General features: G+C 42.7%; 1 protein-coding gene across 6 annotated transcripts in view; it reads right to left on the bottom strand.

Moving 5' to 3' along the window:
- Positions 1–308: 308 nt before the first annotated feature.
- The window catches only part of LOC126281577 (uncharacterized), a 280,344-nt gene continuing 259,084 nt past the window's right edge, over positions 309–21,568 (bottom strand). For all 6 annotated transcript variants that reach the window (XM_049980654.1, XM_049980657.1, XM_049980656.1 and 3 more), the window contains 2 exons: positions 18,302–18,598; positions 309–1,291 (listed from right to left, as the gene is read on the bottom strand). In XM_049980654.1, coding sequence (XP_049836611.1) covers positions 1,202–1,291; positions 18,302–18,598 — 387 coding nt within the window. In that variant the 3' untranslated portion in view covers positions 309–1,201. The remainder of the gene's footprint in view (positions 1,292–18,301; positions 18,599–21,568) is intronic.

Here is a 21,568-nt window from a genome sequence, read left to right as displayed (position 1 = left end):
TATCGGTAACAACAAGCTTACGCCCTCGAAGACGGACCGCCAAAATTGACCATGTAAATTATTTAAAATCTATCTGTGGAATTATTCAGTGGCGTGCACCTGTGGTATGAATTTCACATTATTGCAACAGCACATCGTATCTGAAACTTGACCCATTTCGTCGAGCAGTAAGAAGAATGGTGACCTACTGAAGTGTTTCACTCAGTGGATTAGTGCCGAATGAATTCAGTTCTACAATCTGAAAATGATTGTGTACTATTGGCTCTGGGTTAGAAGTGCAGTAGTTTTTCAACAAATGTGGAAACTAGTATTTAAACAACTGCCATTTATTTACTATATTACAATTGATAACACTAAACTATTTACACTTGCTTTGGATTTTAGCTGTCTGATGTTTGATAATACATACAAAATAATTTTTAAGTACACATTCATGGAAAACACCTATCTTTCATTCTTCTTCAAAGGAAACTGTGTTATACTTGAATCGATTCCTTACTGGTCGTCTTCATGCGAGAAACCTTGGTACACAAATGTTAAAGAAGACACCTAACAACTGCAGATTACACGTGTGAAGTCTGCATTACAACACTGCGCAAAAGCAGCTGCAGGAACATTACTCTAAACACATATTTAGATGGGAAGCAAGAAGTGGAGCAATAAATAGTGCTACGAATTAATCATTTCTCTCCATTACACAACGATTACATTCTGGAGTAAGATACCTTATATTTCGAATACACACAAATATTACTTTATTTAGATAAAATTTGTAAAACATTAACACGTTACATTTACAAAATGAAAAGACAACAAGCACAACAATAGGTATTGATACGGATAACGCTGGTATATGGGACATGATTCTTCTTGTTCTCACATCTGACTTTTTTTTCTTTTTTTTTTGGAGACTTTCTAACCAAAATTTTTGCGTGCTGATTATCATAGAAATAGAAATTTATAAATAGTTTCAAAGGAAATAAAACGCCATGATATGCATCCACCACGGCACACCAACAATAGCTCACAAGCATATATATACGGAGAGGTTTCCACTCTGTTCGTTCATTGGTGGAATTAAAGCCTTTAAACAATTACCGAAAAGATCACAAAATATGAGAATTTGCGTAGACTAGAGTCGGTGACGACGGCAGCCGGCGGCGGCAGCCACCAGCCGCGCCGACGCGGACGTCGACGGCGCTCAGCGCTGCGGAGAGTGGCACTCGTCGACGGACTCCGCCTCCTGGGGACCTCCGACCTCAGCCTCCGCGCCGTCCGGCTCCTCTCCAACCTGCCACACAACGCACATCGCACTACGCTTCAGATGAGAATTGGTGAGAACGGCAGCGCAGGCTCGCTCAGTACCAGCTTCTTGTTCGGCCAATAGTCACTCAGGTAGCGGTAATTTCCAAGAATGATTGCCTGTCGAAGTCGCAAACGATGCAAATCAAACGTGCGATTGTAAATCGATCATACTGCTCTGATGGCGGGCGTTATGAGTATGTTTACGGTGGTCACTAAAGCAACGACAAAAGAAGAGCGTTACAAAAATACTTGTCATTACAAAGGAGACGACTTATCTCACTCGTCGTCGGTTCGTCAGTGTTGTCGCCATGTGACAGTTCATGTGATGTGTACGCTACGGGAACAATTCCCTTTTTGCCATAGCCTGAGTAAACTCTGCCAATATCAGGCAAGAATATGGGTAGACTGCCAGTTGCATATCTTTTCCCCGCAAACGCAACTTGTGGAAATAGAGGTACTGAAACAAGTATAGTTCGTCTCCTTATCCTGAACGCCCTTCTCTTTTAATGGAAGACTGCACACATTTCCACAGCCGCTCGATGTTCTGCGTGTGCACACTGCGGTCATCCGAAGACACGAACTTCACAGAGTGGTTCACGAACTCGTGGTCGAATCCATCTGCTTTGAATGTTTTGCAGGACTGAGACCCCTCCGTAATGACTTTGCTACCAGGCAGTATGAAGTGCTTTACCAGACGCACTAAAGTGACCTTGACTGTGGACAATACTGTGATAATGAAACACTTCCGGGACTCGTTCTATTCCATTGAATACCCAAATGTGATCGATTTCACTCTTGGAAGGTCGTCCTCTCTGCTTCTTCCTTCTTGCTATGTGAGATTCGTCCACTTCAACAACTTTACTCTTTCCACCAATAGGTACAATGTCGTTCGTCACTGCCACATAACACACTTCTCTGCAAAACTCCAAATAGTCGCACACGGTAGTAGCAAGTAAGTCAATTTCCGATGCTCTTACTTGCAAGGTGCAGTCTCGAATCCAGCAAGATACAAGAATCAACGCTGGTCTGGATGGATAATTTGGAAGAGTCGAACCATGTATTTCTTCCTGATACTCATTCGTTTTCCGCACTGACCGCAATGAAACTGTAACGGTATTTCAGCATCGAAACTCTTCTTACCAAGTTTTACACACTTCGCACCACCACAGTCTACGCGGTCCCTCCTTTCCTCGTCCGATAGTACTGCATATTTGCGACAAAATGTGAAACAATTTTCTACGCTGGACTGGCATGGAATTAGATTTTTCCATGTGATAGAATCTGCCGAAGAAACATCAAGAACTCCAGATATCCCACTCAAATAGTTCAAATGGCTCTGAGGACTAAGGGACTTAACATCTATGGTCATCAGTCCCCTAGAACTTAGAACTACTTAAACTTAACTAACCGAAGGACATCACACAACACTCAGTCATCACGAGGCAGAGAAAATCCCTGACCCCGCCGGGAATCGAACCCGGGCGCGGGAAGCGAGAACGCTACCGCATGACCACGAGCTGCGGACTATCCCACTCATTATCGACATAAGTCGTCTGGATTTCCCTAGTGACTCACAAGTAATTCATGGAAGTAACTTAGAGCACCTAAGGGAACGGCGAAAAACAGATAAAAATGACGATTTCAAATAATTGATCATAATGCCCGCCACCAGTCGCATGATCGATTTACAATTGCACGGTCGATATGTATCGTTTGGACCCCGCGACTTCGATAGGCAATCATTCTTGGAAATTACCCAGATAGCAAACACAGACACACACAATTTATTGTCTTCTTTTTATCTTAGACACAATCAAAGAATATTTTAGACACCACCAAAAAAGAGCTATGTGCCGTGAAGAAATTATCCGATTGGGACGGAAATCGGTACACGTGATGTGCTTTTACAGACAAGTCATTATAATCTCACAAAAATTCGATAATTTATAAGGGAAAGAGTTTCTCAAACTGATCAAGTCAACAACGCATTGGCCCACCGCTGGGCCTCATGCAGGTAGCTATTCGTCTTGGAATTGATTGACAGAGTTGTTAGATGACCTCGTGGCGGATATCGTGCCAAATTCTGTCCAATAGGCGCGTTTGATTGCCAAAATCCCGAAATGGTTGGAGGGCTCTGTCCATAATGGTGATAATGGTGCAAACGTTCGAGGCAGACCCGGGCACCTTCCTGGCCAAGGTGGGGTTCGGCAAGCACTACGACAAGGAGATGAAACTCTCGTCGTGTGTGGATGGGCATTATCTTGGTGAAATGTGAGCCTAGGATGGCTGGCCATGAAGGGTAACAAAACGGGTGTAGAACATCGTGATGTACCGCTGTGCCGTAAGGATGCCTTGGGGGAGAAACAAAGGGGTCATGCTACGAAAATAAATAGCACTACATACCATGACTCCCGGTTGTCTGACCGTATGGCCGGCGACAGTCAGGTTGGTATCCCAACACTGTCCAGAGCGTCTCCAGACACGTCTACGCTGGCCATCGGGATCATCATTGAAGACAATTCTACCCCAATCAATTAGATTCCATGCTGAAGTGATGCTTCAATTGCAATCCAGTCCAAACAATTACCAAGTGAGGGACTTCCTATATTTCTCAGAAATTCAAAGAGTACTGCATTACAGAAGGAACTGAGCAAATTTTAATAACGACAGGACTTCCTACAGCGAATGGTCAGGTTGAGAGGCTCATTTCGACTTTGGCTAAAATCATTGTTGAGCTCAGTACTGATGGCCATAATGAATGGAATGAGATGGAACCATGAATCCAACTTTCCATAAAGTTAACGTACCCACAGAAGTATTGGGAAAACACCATTTCAACTTTTGATAGTAGTTAAGATGCGCACACAGACTGATATTCACATCACAAAATTATTTACAGAAGATATTATTCATTCATTTGAAGAGAGACGCGGTAACCCTGAAGACCATGCGAAGCAACAAACTGACAAGGTGCGAGAAGAGAGCAATGCTAGATTCAACAAACGTCAGAAGAAAGCCACCGAGTACAAAGTTTATCACCTGGCGGTAATAAAACGAACACAAACTGGACCAACATCAAACGTGAAGGCGAAGAATCTAGGTCCACATCGAGTTACAGAAGTTAAATCAAATTATCACTGCAATGTGTGCCAGAACTACAATAGGTGCTGATTATTTATCATCAGGGTCGGACGCCTGTCAGGATGATCGAATGTGGGATGTGGACGGGGAATTTAAGGGTTTCCCGGACGATGAGAGTGGTAGCACGACGGGGCAGTTGAATACTAAAAGCAGTTCGGTGTGTTCAAGGGAAAACAATGTTCACTGAAAAATCTGACGTTTTTGGTTAAGTGCTTTTGTTCCTTTTGGACGGTCCAGTATTAAAGTTTGTATCGAGGAAATTAATGAACAGTTCTTCATGAAAGTCAGAACCGTTTCTTTTACTTTGTTATCCTTCTTGTTAGTGTAGTGGTAAGACACAACGCTTTGCAGCCTGAAATCTTCTAATTTCTGCCACTTCAGAAGTAAGGAGTCTAACAATCAATGGTTTTAAAAATGATAAGTATTGTGCACAAGTTTTAACTTCGTACAGAGTGGAGATGAAGCAAGAGTGTCTAGGGAGAGAATTGGTACAGGGCAAACATGTTTTGCAAGAAGTTTCTACACTCACTATGGAGAGTTAGCTTTCTTTTGTGAGAACAAACCGTAGGTAGCATTCGTGACGCATCTGGAACATGTACAGGACCACACACGCACAAGCACGCACGCACGCACGCACACACACATACACACACACACACACACACACACACACACGCACACACACAAGCGCGCGCGCACGCAAGCTCGCATGCTCTACACTCTAACACAACAAATAGACAGGAAATTGGCATTTAAGATTCATATGTGGCAAAGTAGATTTTTAACTATAATAGCTATGAATATGAAAACAAGGTTCTGGATGGGTTTCAAGCGTGCTTTATGATGTACAACGACTGAGAAACAAACAAATATAAAAAAGAGTATTAGAAACAAGTGGCACCCAGTATCTCATTGCGTCGTTAGTTCATGGTTTAACAAAACACCTACAAAATCTAAATACCATTTCAGTTTCGTACTTTTCAAAATAAACGTGTTCAGAAAGCTCTTTTCCATTCTAAAATTTAGTTATTCACCAATATACTTGTAGTGAGTTGGACGAAGGGAGGGTTCCGGTGAAGGGGTGAAGGGTGATGGGGGGCCGAGCAATTGTACGAGCTAATATCTCACTGCACTCAGGGCGTAAGAAAGGTTGAGGACCGCTGATCTGATCTATGGAACGGTTGTAAATTTGACAATGCGTTTCTGATTATGGCTAAAGATGAAAGTTTGAAGGTGAATAATTTTGAAAAACCAAACAATAGAGAAGGCGAAAATTTTGTGATATCTAGTGCCAACTGTCGCAGAATCGTATAACAATTTTGTCGAGTTCCAAGAATAATCATAAAGTTATAATTATGATCTCGAAATAAAAAATGGTTTTTTTCTCGCATAGTCATGTAGTCTACATATCTATGGTCTTATTTTCATTACATTTTATTAAGGATAATGTATGATTAATCTTTATGTTTCACGTGACATCAGCAATGCAGATAAAAATAAAAAAAAGGCTAACACAATACCTAGGTCTGCATGAATACAAACTTTACACATTTTCAACGAAAAGTACTTGTAAGTCCCAGTAAGTTAACCTAGTTCGCAAAGAAGCTCCCGCTTCCAAAAAACGAGTGCATTGCCGCATGCACAAGGTCACTGCAACGCACATGTGCACCAACATCCAGCTCTTTCCATTTGCAGAGTTCACGCGCTCGCGGTCCCTTTGCTTTTTTCACGCTTCTGCTGACGCCCACACGTCAACCGAAGACGCTTGGGGTCCTGGAAGTCCGCACCGTACTTCACCATCAGCAGTGATCCTCTGGTTCATCATGGGTCTTCTTTATAGCGTCAAAACTGTTTTGTGTTTACCCTACGCCCTGATTCTGAAATAAGATGTTTAAGATATTTCCAATGTTCTGTTGTGGTCTTTGTTTCTACATTTTTTGACTTCTATTTCGTAAGCTCTGTAGTTCTGTAACTGGTCGTTCCGCATTTTATTTATTAAATAATGAACATAGTTGTCAAATAATCACAAAATGATATTTTTCTTCTGTATAGGAAACAACACCTGCTCGAGGAATATTGGGTTGTTAATGCTGATTTCCGTACCACCAGCTCTTTTGATGAAAGCTACCCGCTATTTTATCTCCTGCCATATCTCCAGATATCCTGTCCAAGTCAAACGACGATATAACCTGTCTACAAGGTTACGGTTTATTTACTTATTTGTATTACTTAGACCAGCTGCATCTAGTTTACTGGTAACACTGTTCGACACAGTTGGTCGTACATTTGTTGTAAGTACAACATTTCACAAATTACTCCACATGTTTTTATAGTTATTTTTGTGATACTTTAATTCAGTCTTATATCTGTTGTCACCTGTACTCAGTCTGTCAATAATAATGCTGCACTTCCTGCGACTTTTAAGCTGTACACTGTCTTCCGTGTATATCAGTTCCATCTGTTGCGTTTTTACAATAATTATTAGAATTTTTAAAGGAACATATACCATTATATATTCTAGTGCACTTTGTACTGCTTCTGTTCAAGGTTTTCATTAAAACCTAAATTCCATAGGATGCTATTTTATTACAAGAAAGGGAAGTTTTATTTTAGTAAGACGGGTAGTTGGAAACGCTTGTCACACCCGTCTAGCTGTTAGGCGGAAAAGCTAAATTCATTGCTGACGTGCTATAGTGTTTTGAGATTAAATCAGTGTTGTTAAACACAGTTTTACAGTTCCCACAAGTGTCTGAATAACCCGAACATATTCTGTTATATTTGTGGGAAATACGTAATTGCTAAGCAAAGATAGGACATTAACATTTTCGTGAAAAATGTCTACTACGAATATTTTATTTTAAGATTTCGTGATCAAGACGTACTCTAGGCTCCGCAAGAGGTTATGATGCATAGGTGATGAGGGAGTGAAACTGTAGAAAAATGGGAAGAGGAAATCAATGCTTTTTCCAGCTCCCATGGTTTTGAGGAAGCCCCCAAACCATTTAAATGATGATTATTTTGTATGGTTAAAGCTTAAGGCCGTAACGCAAGGAGGATATAAAACATGCTAACGTTTTTTCGGCCTTACGACCACTTACGCATTGTGACTCTTTTCCAATTCCGATTCCATCTTCCATTCTTAAAGATCTGCAACAGAAGAGCAGCTCAGATAGTGAATGCGATGTTGGTGATGATTAAAAGTCCGAATAAGATCTGCATCAGAGTTATTTAGTCAAAACGAACTAAATGATGTAACTCTTCACTTGAATCTGACAAAAGATAACGCCTAATTGCTTGGGTTAAGACTGAAAGCAAAATATCTTCTACTGCCTGGAATATCATTCGCTTGATACAGGAACAGAGAAAATAAATTAGTAAGTTTCTTTAAAGAAGAAGACCTTATGGTTTTTGTGATATTGAGGGTTTATTGAATTTCTTTATCATCACTTACGATCCACGTTAGTGGAGGTTGTTTATAGACTGGTTAAAACGTAGCCTGAAAGGAGTAATTTTACATGCTCAATACCTGTTGCACGTTCAGTACACCACAACGAGATGCATGAAACCTTAAAAGCTGTCTTTAAATATGTCAGGTACAAAAACATTCTTGGACAATATGTGGAGATTTGAGAGTAGTTAGAATGTTAGAGGATCAACAGTCATGCTACAAAAAAATGTTATGTATGGTCTGTGAGTGGGACAGCCGAACCAGAGACAAGCATTGATAGGTAACTAAGTTGCCCGAAAGGAAAACCCTTCTAACTGGTTCAACCTTACGAGAAACTTAAAAGAAGGGTCTTTGTGGGGCTGCAGATCAGAAATTTAATGAAAGACAATTTGAAAGTGCAATGAGTTCATTAGAAGAAAGTGCTTAAGTTTCGTTTAAAGAAGTAGTGGCTAACTTTTTGGGCAACAACAAACATAAAAATTCTAAAACGAAGTTTCAAACCATGTTGAAGCATTACATGAAATTAGGGCGTAAGAAGTGTGTAGGAAGCTTAGTTTTCTACATTCGTATGTATTGATTTTTTCCTTGTAAACCTTGGTGACGTCAGGAAGGACAAGGAGAATGGTTCTGCCAGTACATCAAGGAGATAGGAAAAAAGTTCCAGGGAATATGGAATACAGACATGTTCAGTGATTACTGCAAATGGTAAAGAGATATGGCACTGGTGAAGGGCTGCAACTAAGGAAAAGAAATTCTGTTCCCTGTCAGAAAGAACTAGGTACAGTGTGACAGCGAAGGGAAACTGAGCTGTCACGCATTTGTTGTGTTTTTGTAATGATTATCAGCATTTTAAATGAACTTACACCATAAGTGCTTCGGTACAAAGTTACAAAATAAATCATTTATTTATAAAGCAATTAAAAAGCAGCTCTATTAGAAAAAATGTGGTTTCATTACAAGCCTCAGACACGATTTGCACAAAAATCTGACGTTATACAGAAAATCAAGATCAGATTTGAAATCATAATGAAGAATACTCTAAGTATCACCTTACAGCTGTAATATATTGTTCGAAAAGTTTTAAAATGCTGCACAGTGGTGTCAATATTTAACCGGTGCAGAGAGTTCAACAGCGATCCAAGCTCTACAAAAATTAAGTATTTATCACTGCGCTAGGAGAGTCAAAGTACAACTGCGCTGCCCTTTGATAACGTGTATTGTGAAGTAGTTCGTTTACTGCATTTAGAACAACAACACCGCAAAAATCCATGCTGACTTGGTGGAAGCATGTGGGTACGACACACCATCTATCGCACAGAGGGTAGGGGGCACAGATGCTCCCAGTGTGGAGAACAAGATGAATGACGAAGAATAAGATTAAAGACCTTCTGTGACAAGAAACAAGCCATTTGCTGAGTCCCTTTTCGCTTAATATGGCAATTACGTTCAACTAAGCGGACAATGATGGGCGCAATATTACAGTAACAACTTAGAGTAGCAAATTATGACTGCAGTGACTCTATGTACACTCCTGGAAATGGAAAAAAGAACACCGTGAATTCATTGTCCCAGGAAGGAGAAACTTTATTGATACATTCCTGTGGTCAGATGCATCACATTATCACACTGACAGAACCACAGACACATAGACACAGGCAACAGAGCATGCACAATGTCGGCACTAGTGCAGTGTATATCCACCTTTCGCAGCAATGCAGGCTGCTATTCTCCCATGGAGACGATCGTAGAGATGCTGGATGTAGTCCTGTGGAACGGCTTGCCATTCCATTTCCACCTGGCGCCTCAGTTGGACCAGCGTTCGTGCTGGATGTGCACACCGCGTGAGACGACGCTTCATCCAGTCCCAAACATGCTCAATGGGGGACAGATCCGGAGATCTTGCTGGCCAGGGTAGTTGACTTACACCTTCTAGAGCACGTTGGGTGGCACGGGATACATGCGGACGTGCATTGTCCTGTTGGAACAGCAAGTTCCTTTGCCTGTCTAGGAATAGTAGAACGATGGGTTCGATGACGGTTTGGATGTACCGTGCACTATTCAGTGTCCCCTCGACGATCACCAGAGGTGTACGGCCAGTGTAGGAGATCGCTCCCCACACCATGATGCCGGGTGTTGGCCCTGTGTGCCTCGGTCGTATGCAGTCCTGATTGTGGCGCTCACCTGCACGGCGCCAAACACGCATACGACCATCATTGGCACCAAGGCAGAAGCGACTCTCATCGCTGGAGCTCCGTATGCCACGGCAAACTGGCTAACACTGACGGCGGCGGTGCACAAATGCTGCGCAGCTAGCACCATTCGACGGCCAACACCGCGGTTCCTGGTGTGTCCGCTGTGCCGTGCGTGTGATCATTGCTTGTACAGCCCTCTCGCAGTGTCCGGAGCAAGTATGGTGGGTCTGACACACCGGTGACAATGTGTTCTTTTTTTCCATTTCCAGGAGTGTATATACTGGCTTCTAACTAACTTCAGCTCTTAATTACATTTAACATGCTGTGGCTCTTCTTTATCTTCGCTTTCCGAGAGTGCGTGTAACAGGGCACATTCTAGATTTTGGGCAGAAAATACGGCATCAAACGTAAAGAAAAAAGGTGGACCCGAGCAGCCAGACGGGACTCTGGCATTCGCCGGAAAGAGGACAGTTAGAATAACGTGTTTTCTGTGCGACAGTTGCGTCGGCGGATGAATCCTCGGAGGACCAGTGTTACTGTTCATTTACGACACATCTCCATCGTAGCGGCCGAGCAATGCCGAGGGAAAGAACTTTCAACAGCGGGAGACCACTGATCTGACATGTTCAGAATAGTTCTACCAGCAGGTAACGATCTGATGTTTTCCAAAAGAAACATAGGATGGTGCAAAATAAGAGCCTAGCCTCGAGCACAGATTTTTCTTTCTTAGGATCTGTGGTTTAAGGCCAGCTCCTGGGTATTAAAATGTGTGGTGGGTAAACATGGTTGTGACATCAGAAGGATGAATCATACAGAGAAGTCTTTTGGAAAAGAGGGATATATCGAAAAGTCATTGGAGTTTTAACGGGACACGATTTCTTTGCAGTATTTTTGTGGAAATAGCAATTATGGCATTGGCGAACAGAGTTCTGAAACAACGATTGGTGATGGTGTCTTGCTTGGTGGCATGACAGGAGCAGGAAGTACAATTCAGATGGAAAATTCGACAGTTTGACAAGGGTCTTGAAGCTGAATGGATCGCTATGGGCTCCACTCTCCACTCTAGCAAACGAATTGGGTCCATACTTGGTACTGGCAGAAGCATGAGTCTCATCGAATACTTCAGAGAACCAATCACAACAGCAAGACTCTACACGTCTCACGCTGATAATTTACTGTGAGCATTATTAGAAGCGCCGGCACCTCAGGACAATCCTTGTTCAGAATTTAGGCAGTTCTCTGCCCCACGTCCACCAGTGCATTGGTCGATGCAGGAATTTCTCAGCGCATTTGTTAGGCAAACAGTCACTGTATTTGTTTAGATAAAATTCGTATGTCATTTCGGAACGACAACTGAGTCTATACAGCACATTCTCCAATCTTTAGTAACTCCGGGAATCAGCAGATTCACTTGGTGAAAGCCATATAGCGTACTTTTGTAATTTTAACTAACGATTAATCTAATGGTTCTGACCATTAGAAAAAGCCAGCGTCTGACAACCTAAAGCGAGCAAGAAACTTGTCCAAAACTGTATAAAAGAGCACAGTTACCTTAGTTACAAAAAGTAGATTCTGTGCCGCCAGCCATTTTCTTCCAAATCCAATGTTGTAAACAACTCCCACAACAAGAGCTCTGCCTCACTGGGAACTGAGGACATCTGCCATCAACAGGCATTTCCACGACTGGTACAATCAGTTTCTACTTAACACAGTTCCACAGTGTAGCCGCCATGCTTAATGCTTCAGCACACGAAGGGTTCACAAAACATTGCCGGTTAGTCGGAGAAACGGTTAGTGGTCTTGCTGCTGCTAGTTGCGAAAATCGCATCATCCGGTATTACGATCGCATCCGTATCACCGACAGCCCCAGGGTGCCACGTTCTACTACATGTGCCGTCAGTAGACAATATCTCTCTCGCTCGCCCTTAATTACATGTGTAACTTCTTCATTTTATTTCCTCTGATTACTGAAGGGTATGGTTTTTCTTCACTGACGGTGAGTTGTCTCCCAGTCTAGTAATAACTACAATGAATCCAAGCACTTTGGCCACCTATTTTAGTATCTTTTTAACTTCTTCAGTCGGGTGAGCTGCATTCTCGATATATTCGTGGGTTTTTATCACACCATATGGATTTAATTGAGTCTATAGCCAAATTTTATTTAAGTGTACTTGTGATACCCTCATCTCCCCGTAATCTATCATACAAGTGGTCTACAGGGTGTCAACATTAAGCATCCCTCATCTCCAATTGCAATTTAAAACTTCCTTGAGATATAGATAGCTGTGGTTTGCGGCATCATGTAAAGTAGCTCAAAAGGTTTTGGGTTTTTTTTTTCGGAAGGACTCCTTTTATCTTGTTTCAGGTGCTGACTACATGTGAAGAAAGCCCATCGCGTGGTGTGACACGTAGGAAAGAATACACCCACTGTTGTCCAAAGACATTTCCAACTTGAATTACAAAGGGTGCACCAGAGGCTCAGGCGGTTTGGTGTGACAAGAGACTAGCTACTAGCAGTGCAAAGAGACGGTCAGGCTCTGGCAGAAAACGCACGTCTGCTGAAACTGTGGTGGAGATCAGAGAGACCTTCCAAAGATGCCCATCAAAGTCAGCTCGCCGAGCATCAAGGGAGCTAAACATCCCTCACTCAACAGTTCATGTAGAGCTGCACAAACGACTTCGCCTGCACGCTAACAAAGCTCAAATTGTGAAAGCACTGAAACGAAACGACTTACAGCTTCATCATGAATTTGCTATTAAGATGTTGTGACAGATCGGGCATATCTCTGACTGTCTAGGCAATGCAATTTTTCTGACGAAGTAGCCTTCCGCACAAGCGGGAAGATTACCTGACTGCTTTTATCCGTGGCTTTCAGGATATCGTGCAAGGAAACTGCGAGTTCGGTTTCACATGATCAGTATTTTCAAAATCCATGTTGGTTGTCATGGAGGGGGTCGTTTTAGTCCTCATTATGTTTCACGTCAGGTTATGTTGTAAGATTCTAAACAAATCGACGTAAAGCATATTGAACGGTAGTTTTGAGGATCATTTCTGCTACCCTTCTTGCGGAGAGGCGTGACCTGTGCTTTCTTCCAACTACTGGGCACTATACTTTGTTCGAGTAATCTACAAAGGAATATAGTTAACAGAAAAACTGGGAATGAACTCTATAGATGTAGCAGTCAGGGCGAACAGCCTTAGATGGTGGGATCACGTTACACGCATGGGAGAAGCAAGATTACCCAAGAGACTCATGGGTTCAGCAGTAGAGGGTAGGAGGAGTCGGGGTAGACCAAGGAGAAGGTACTTGGATTCGGTTAAGAATGATTTTGAAGTAATAGGCTTAACATCAGAAGAGGCACCAATGTTAGCACTGAATAGGGGATCATGGAGGAATTTTATAAGGGGGACTATGCTCCAGACTGAACGCTGAAAGGCATAATCAGTCTTAAATGATGATGATGATGATGAGGGTATAGAATCTGATACGTATTTCATCGGCCCATCAGGCTTTGTTCAATTTCAACGATTTTAGCTGTTTCTGAACGCCACTGATGCTAATATCCATTTCACTGATGGGACGTAGTGAGTGCTCGTTTGCAGGTCAGACACCAGGGAACACGATTTCACCTTTTCACATCGTGTGAACAGAAACACTACTCGTGACAGGTGAGAGTCAGTACAGAAAAAAAAGCGCCAAGGGCGCTGCAGTAGACTCACTTACCACGAGTAGTCGATTGAGACAGGGAAGTATGGGACAAACTCTCCCGTTTCTCTCGGGAGTCCCGTATTACAGCAATTTTTCTTTTGGTCTCCCCGGGTCCCTTATTGAAACCCTCTTTGCACCGTATATTTTGTCAGTGATCACTGTTATAAATAGTAATCTCAGGAAATACTATCGAAACTTCAAAAGCCGTAGCTGACAAGTCTCAAAACATCTTCCTATAATAATCAATAGCGTTCTCGGCATGTAGTCTTTTGTTCTGGTCGTGTTTCTGCGGAAAGAAGACGGCTTGGCTCAAGTTAATGCGAGGAGCGGAGAAAGAATAACATAGCCAACGCCTCTAGAGTGTCATGACAGGGGAAATGTTCACTTGTTTCTCGGACGATACTGGCAACCAACGGATGCACTTGCCTCGTACCGGTCACCAGCTATGGTAAAAGTAAGGCACGGAAGTAGCAAGTACTCATAGAAGCGGATTATAGAGACAGTAATGTCTAAACACATTATATTATTTACTTCATATCTGACTAACACAAGCATCTGTGTGCTGTGTAAGCTTGACTTCAGCATCGCTCATAGGAGTAATGACGAATCCAGGCAACATTCTTGTACAGAAGTTCAGAGTCGGAACGAAAAGAACTGAAGGCTTCCGCAAATTTACTAAAATATTTTGGCAATGATAGCAAGAAATTAAAAAAAACATTGCAGGTGAGCTAGCAACAGTTTTTCATACTGTCGGACATAATGTCAGCTGAGGAAGTACGGATTACAGAAATAAATTATCTAAGAATGACTAATTTGGAAAAGATGATGAAGTACGGTCAAACTAAGGCAGAAAAAATTGCTATAAAGGATTTGCCTCAAAATATTTTTCAGCATGTCACTGATGTCTTAAAAGACCTAGCGAAGTCAAGCAACTTCTTCTCTATTGTATCAGATGCGTCATACCAAAAAACAGAAATATGTTCCCTCTAGTTGTGAGGTATTTTAATCCTGACAAGGTGATAAGAAATGGAGTATAGACTTCACTAAACAGGCCGATGGGACAGGTAATGGGGTCCACAGCCTGATGAAATCTTTACGGAATTTTCGCAATTTAGATGTAAAGAACCTCAATGCACACTGTGCAAACAATGCAAATGTAAATTACGGGAAACATAATTCTGTGATTAAACAGCTTCAAGAACACAACAAGCTTTGGGCGAAACCAAATGCTCAGATCACATACTGCAAAATGGAACAAAATATGTGTGTGAAGCATTAGATATTACAATGCTCGTCTTGAAAACATATGCAGATTTGTCTGTATCAGCCACTCCAGGAAACCGCGATGCAGTTGTGCAGTTGAAATTTATTGTGACTAAATCTCCCTTAAACCTCTCTTAAAATCGTGGTCAGGTGTTGGTCATCTCCCTTAACGCTTTTAGACTTCAATTTTTTCAGCAGGAAGAAAATTTTTCTTTACATGGTAATGCTCTTACGTGACTTTTTAATAGTTTTAGATGCACGATTTACACAAAAATTGTGGTATCGATAGCTACGATGCCACGGCGTAGGTGAAAGTTCTTAAACTGGCACTACGACAGACACCGATGACATCGCCCTGTAGCCGGTGCTGTTTAGGTCTACGAGCTCCGCTACAGATTCTGCCATTTCATCAACAGCAGACGGCCTGGAAACATCGCTTCAACCTCACAGGGTGATGGCTTGCTATTGAGACTATGTACTACTTACGACGTGTCTAAGGCTTCGCACCTCAGTGCAAAGTTATGTATTCAGTTAATATTGTGATATAGTAAAACCATTTCTAAGAGCAGTACCGAGAGATTTTCACCTTTTCCTGCTCCTACTCACTTCCTACCCTTCAGTTTACAGCAGCAGAGCCACGAGCCGCCTTCCAGGCGGTATACAAAAAAATATGTAGCCGTTATCGAAACATCCTTCGTACACTTGGCTTCATTTTATGGATTAAAGTTACTGATTACGAAATACTCTCTATTGTAATAAATAATAAAATGATCATTCAATAATCACCATATAAAATAAAAATAACAATATTGAATTATTCGGTGAAATGTTGAAAACGAAACATATCCGTATATTGTGACAGTCACGAGCTGCTGCGCACTGCTACACTGACTTGTTGATATTTTAATAGTACCTCAGCTTTCATTGCAAAACAGTACTTCTATTGCAGCTAAGACACTGTAAAAATTAATGTACACAGTCGTAGCTAGAGGGTCTGAAGGGGTTAAAACCAAGATCAAATGGTGGTCACAATGCAAGAAAGTCGGTTGAAAATACCGCTTCAGTTGTAAGGTTCTTTTTATTTCGAACACGACCCGTTTCCGTCTCTTATATGCACATCATCAGATGTTTCAACTTTGTGCTGTGACACCCGATCTCTGCAGTGGACGAGTACAGGCCGCGGTGTATCTCTAGCTCTTGGTGAAACCAAATGTTCAGATCAAATACTGCATAACGCAACACAATATGTATGTGAAGCATTAGATATTGCAATGCTCGTCTTCAAAATGTATGTAGATTTGTCCTGTACTCGTACACTGCGGAGCTCGGGATCACAGCACAAAGTTGTAACACCTGATGATGTGCATATAAGAGGCAAAAACGGGTCTACATCCACATCTACATTTATACTCCACAAGCCACCCAACGGTGTGTGGCGGAGAGCACTTTACGTGCCACTGTCATCACCTCCCTTTCCTGTTCCAGTCGCGTATGGTTCGCGGGAAGAACAACTGCCGGAAAGCCTCCGTGCGCGCTCGAATCCCTCTAATTTTACTTTCGTGATCTCCTCGGGAGGTATAAGTAGGGGGAACCAATATATTCGATACGTCATCCAGAAACGCACCTTCTCGAAACCTGAACAGCAAGCTATACCGCAATGCAGAGCGCCTCTCTCGCAGAGTCTGCCACTTTGCTAAACACGCTATCACGCTTACCAAATAACCCTGTGACGAAACGCGCCGCTCTTCTTTGGATCAGCTCTGTCTCCTCTGTCAACCCGACCTGGTACGGACCCCACACTGATGAGCAATAGTCAAGTATAGGTCGAACGAGTGTTTTGTAAGCCACCTCCTTTGTTGATGGACTACATTTTCTAAGGACTCTCCCAATGAATCTCAATCTGGCACCCGTCTTACCAACAATTAATTTTATATGATCATTGTGCACGTATACTCCCACATATTTTACAGAAGTAACCGCTAGCAGTGTTTGTTCCTCTACAGTGTGCGATTAGCAGGGCGGGAGAGGGGGGGGTTGATTCCCCCCCCCCCCCCCCATCCACCCTCTGCATCAGACCATCCACTCCTCTGGTTTTAGTTTATGCATCCCAACCTGGGATGTTTATTTCCCACGCACTGGAGTAATACTTTACATAGCGTTTAAATTTGTGGAGCCGAACACTGAAAGTTTTTAATACAGTCTTACTATTAATATGTTTGCTTATTAATTTTTAAAAAGTGTTATGTAGTAGGTAAGCAATTCAAAACACTCAGAACCAAACGACGCACGCCACATTTCCGTAGCATGCCACAATGTTGTAAGACGTCGCTCCAGCGTAAACAAGGCTTTAGAGCCAGGTCTGTATTGTATGGTGGATGTGATGTGTTGCGTACGAAACTAAAACCTGCAATCAGATGCAAACGTCGTGGAAAACTGTGAAGAGGTGTCATCCTGCAGCAAGATAACGCTCGCCCACCTTCTGCTAAACGGACAGCTGACGCAGTAAAGGAGTTGAGATTCGAGGTGCTGGAACATCCACCATACAGTCCAGACCTGGCTCCAAGAGATTTTCACATGTTTGGACCCTTAACGGAAGCACTACAGGGAAGAAGATTTGAAAGTGATGATGTCGTCATTGCTGCGGTTCAAAATTGGTTACAGATGCAACCGATAAACGTATTTACTGATGAAGTAAATAAACTCGTAAAAAGTCAGGAAAACTTCATTGAAGTCCAGGGAGGTTACGTAGAAAAACAACAAATGTTTCAGTTTTCTATCATCAGAATAAGTACAGCTTTTCTCAAATGTGCCTTTACTTTTTGAGTTCCCCTCGTACACCTGTATGTAAAAGATTTTGCAAATAAACTTTACCTATAATGCACTTTTAAAGATCTAACAAGCGATGGCTTTTCTGATAGTGTGTATGCGTGAATAGTGAGTTTCGGCATTAACATCTATTTATAAATGACTGTTTAACCACGGGTAACGCCACGGTCCAAGCTAGCTACATAGGTAATTATACTAACCCCCTAAGACATCCCCCCCACTGGTAAAAAGGATCCTAAACAAAAAGAACCTTACAACTGAAGCGGTATTTTGAACCTCTGCTATAATGCTCAGTTGCGGATGTTCCTCCGACAGGACTGTTTGTACAGTAGTTGAAGTCGGTCGAGTAGAACCGACGTAAGACAGGGAGGGAGTGCCGGCACAGAGGCGGCTGGCTGGGTGGGAGGCAGTCTCACCTTCTCCCACTGCCACTGGCCCTCCAGAGGGCGCTCGTTCACGAAGTCGAAGTTCCAGCGGCGGGTGGCTGCGGCCGTCTCCTCGGCGGCCATCTTGTCTGCGACGTCCTGGGCTGGCCGCAGCACGTAGACTGCCAGCGGGTCGTCGGGCCAGCGCGCGCGGCGCCGCCTCCGCCCGGCGTCGCCGATGCCGCCGGCGCCGCCGTCCTCGCCGGCCGACTCGTCGTCGCCGAAGAGGCGGCGGCGCACGCTGCGTGCCCGCATTACTTGCCGCCGGTCTCCGTCTGGAGCCTCCCGCTACAAGACACAGCCAGTGGAACTCGCGTCAAGTGCTGTATTGCTGCAACGTGGGCACAGTAGGGATCTACAATATCACACAGGGTGTACACCTAAGAGCGTGCAAAAATGTAACAGGACATGGAGAATGCTTCACTGAACAATTTGAGACAGGCAACCTCGGGCCGGAGAAGCCATCCTACGAACTGCGCTGTTTATTTACATTGAAACATCTCTATGAAGTCGTTTCATAAGACACTTGTCTAATTCGGTACAACTTATTCACTTTACTACCTGATTTTAGCTCAATTCATGAACTCTTCCAGAAAGACTGATCACTCAAATAAGGCCTATTGAATATTATATGTGTTTTTTAATGTGGGGTTTCGGTTTTGTTTTGTGGGAAACGCTGCTGGGAGCAGACGATGTTGCTTGTCGTTCGAAAGAGAGCCCAGGATAACCAACTTCGTTTTCCACTACCTGAATAGACAGGTTTACCCATCTTAGTCGAAGGCTGTGTCGAAGGCTGCTTTTGTGTGTGTGGTTGGTGATGGAGGGCTACCCCTCTGGTATCTTCCGCTGCACGGGGACCTAGGTAATCTCGGAAGAGAAAGCGGCACTCTTCGGTGAACGCTTGCTGAGTACGGATCGTAGCTCTTAAGGGGGGTTTCAGGTGATAGGAAGCAGGTTGAGTTAGGACTTCGTTATTGTTGTGCACATAGTTCAGCGTAGTCAGCGCGTACAAAACATTCCCACTAGAGCGCGCCCCGCTAAGCACAACAGCGCAGACGCGGCGTTCGCCCGTCTTCTCACTACGAGATGGCGCTGCTTTAGAGACGGACCAAATTCTGCTTCCGCTGTTCCACGTATTAATATGTAACGCAGCCAGTGAGATTGCTGCTAACGTAGAACCTTTTCTCCTCACGTATCTCACTCTCGCAGTGACACATGAACGCACGAGGTATTATAACGAGTGTACAGACCTCCAATTAGTCAGTCTGCCATTGTCCGCACCAGTCTGCATTAGTCTGCATCAGTCTGTACGAGTCTATAGTCAAGTTTCAGTCTGCGCCTAATAAGATTGCCATATTCCTGTAAATAGCCATGAAGATAATGTATAGACACTTTTGTCAAGTATCAGAGATATATGTGAGAATAAGATTAACGTACCGATACCAAAGGAACTTCAGATTTTTAATTGTAAATAGCATCCAGAACCAAGTTAAGTAATTTTTATGCTTGTTATTTTAATAAATATGTGTGAAAATTAATCCAGTTCTGTTTAAAGTTGGTCACCGCCAATCTGCTACTCTAAGCGCGTAAGTGGCATTTCTATCGTCTGACCTAACGGCAGAAGATAAACACGTCACGATAAGACCACGAGACGTATTGCTGACTCTCGCCTACTTCGTTAGAGCAAAAAGTCAAACAATCTGATGGTGTGTGTGCTGAAGGTCTTACAGTACGCTCACCACAGAAGCCGAACGAAAACTGCAGTAGTTTAATGAGAACTGAAATATATGAAATTATTGTTGCGACTAGGGTAATACCCAGGGAACAAATCGATTTTGCACCACCTGCGTAATGTATTGTGTCCCAAAGGAGCCTCCGCCGGCAGCAGTGAAATCGTTGCTGCGCGTTGCTTAGTAAGTTTGTTTGGTTTAAGAGCTCACGGCTGTATAATACTTCTGTCCGATCATTGCTGATGGCAGTGTGGCGAACTAATGGCAGACAATTGAAAATGGTAAACGATGAGGGGTTTTGTACCCACAGTACCTACTGTACAATCTTAGACGACACATCAAAATATTACTATTTACTGTACATCGCAGAATTTGAAACAGCGCGCAATTAGAAATTGTAGCTGCTCAGGAACACAGTAAATTACCTTGTAATGTACGTATGTGCTCTTAACAGGACCAGTAGTGAATTGTTTCCAGGAAATTATACAAACTGGTCAAGAAACTGGAAATAATTCGTCACGGTTCGAAATACAGAGTGTTCTGAACAAAGAATCACTATTTGTGACTAAATGCCGTTTGTTTCATTTTTTGAAGATGGATTGTTCTTCAGTAACGGGTTGATGCTATCCCCAGAGAAACCTGTTTTCAGAAAATTGTGTAAACTGATCAAGCAACTGAACATGGGCCCCCACGACTCGAAATGCATAGTGTGCTGAAATAAAAGTTACGATTTATGACTAAATTCCGTTCGTTTTACTTTTTGTAGAACGATTAATTTGGATCTTATGGGCGCTCAACGGCGAGGTCATCAGCAAGAATATTGTTCAGTAGCACATTCATGCTAGCGCCAGAGAACCTTGTTTTATTTACAAAGGAGTATATAGTCAGAATATATTCGCCTTGCTACTCATCGTTCCATATTCTCTAAACGTGACGTCAATTCTATGTTACGATTCAAAGGATATTTGCATATCGGTGACCATTATTAAATTCCTTCAATTTATTCGTTTAGTCCGATTTGACTGGGACCCTAAAATAAGTCTACCAAAAAATCCAAATCTGGTTTCGGCCTCCTCTGAAATTAATACGTCGTTTCTTCTTCGTATGGATTCAGAGGTATATCCCCAAAAGTCTTATACGATTTGATCAACATGTATTGGACCTTTCTGTTTAAGAGTATCTTCATGTTTCTACGATAACTCCATATGGTATTATTCGTCCGCCGATTTTACATGTGTTCCATAAGGACGTTGCGAGATACAAATGTATACTGTAGTTTAAACATCTTTTGGAGAGATATATAAGGGACAGTCAAAAAGTCAAAAGTTTCCGTTCGAAGACCGTGCAGTTGAGAATCGGTGTTCCAGCCAGGCAAAATCGCCGTGACCATTGAGGCAATCATTCCACCGACGCATCAAGTTGAAGATATCCGTTTGATAAAACACCATGTCCTTCTTCGTGCAGAAGCCCGTGATTGGCTGCTGCACACCATCGTTCGTCATGAATCGTCGTCCCTTCGGGACATTTT

The sequence above is a fragment of the Schistocerca gregaria genome, chromosome 7 (assembly GCF_023897955.1).
Source record: "Schistocerca gregaria isolate iqSchGreg1 chromosome 7, iqSchGreg1.2, whole genome shotgun sequence".
Classification (NCBI taxonomy): Eukaryota; Metazoa; Arthropoda; class Insecta; order Orthoptera; family Acrididae; genus Schistocerca; species Schistocerca gregaria.
The sequence above is the reverse complement of the archived record's forward strand: the minus strand, read 5'-3'. Positions and strand labels throughout refer to the sequence as shown.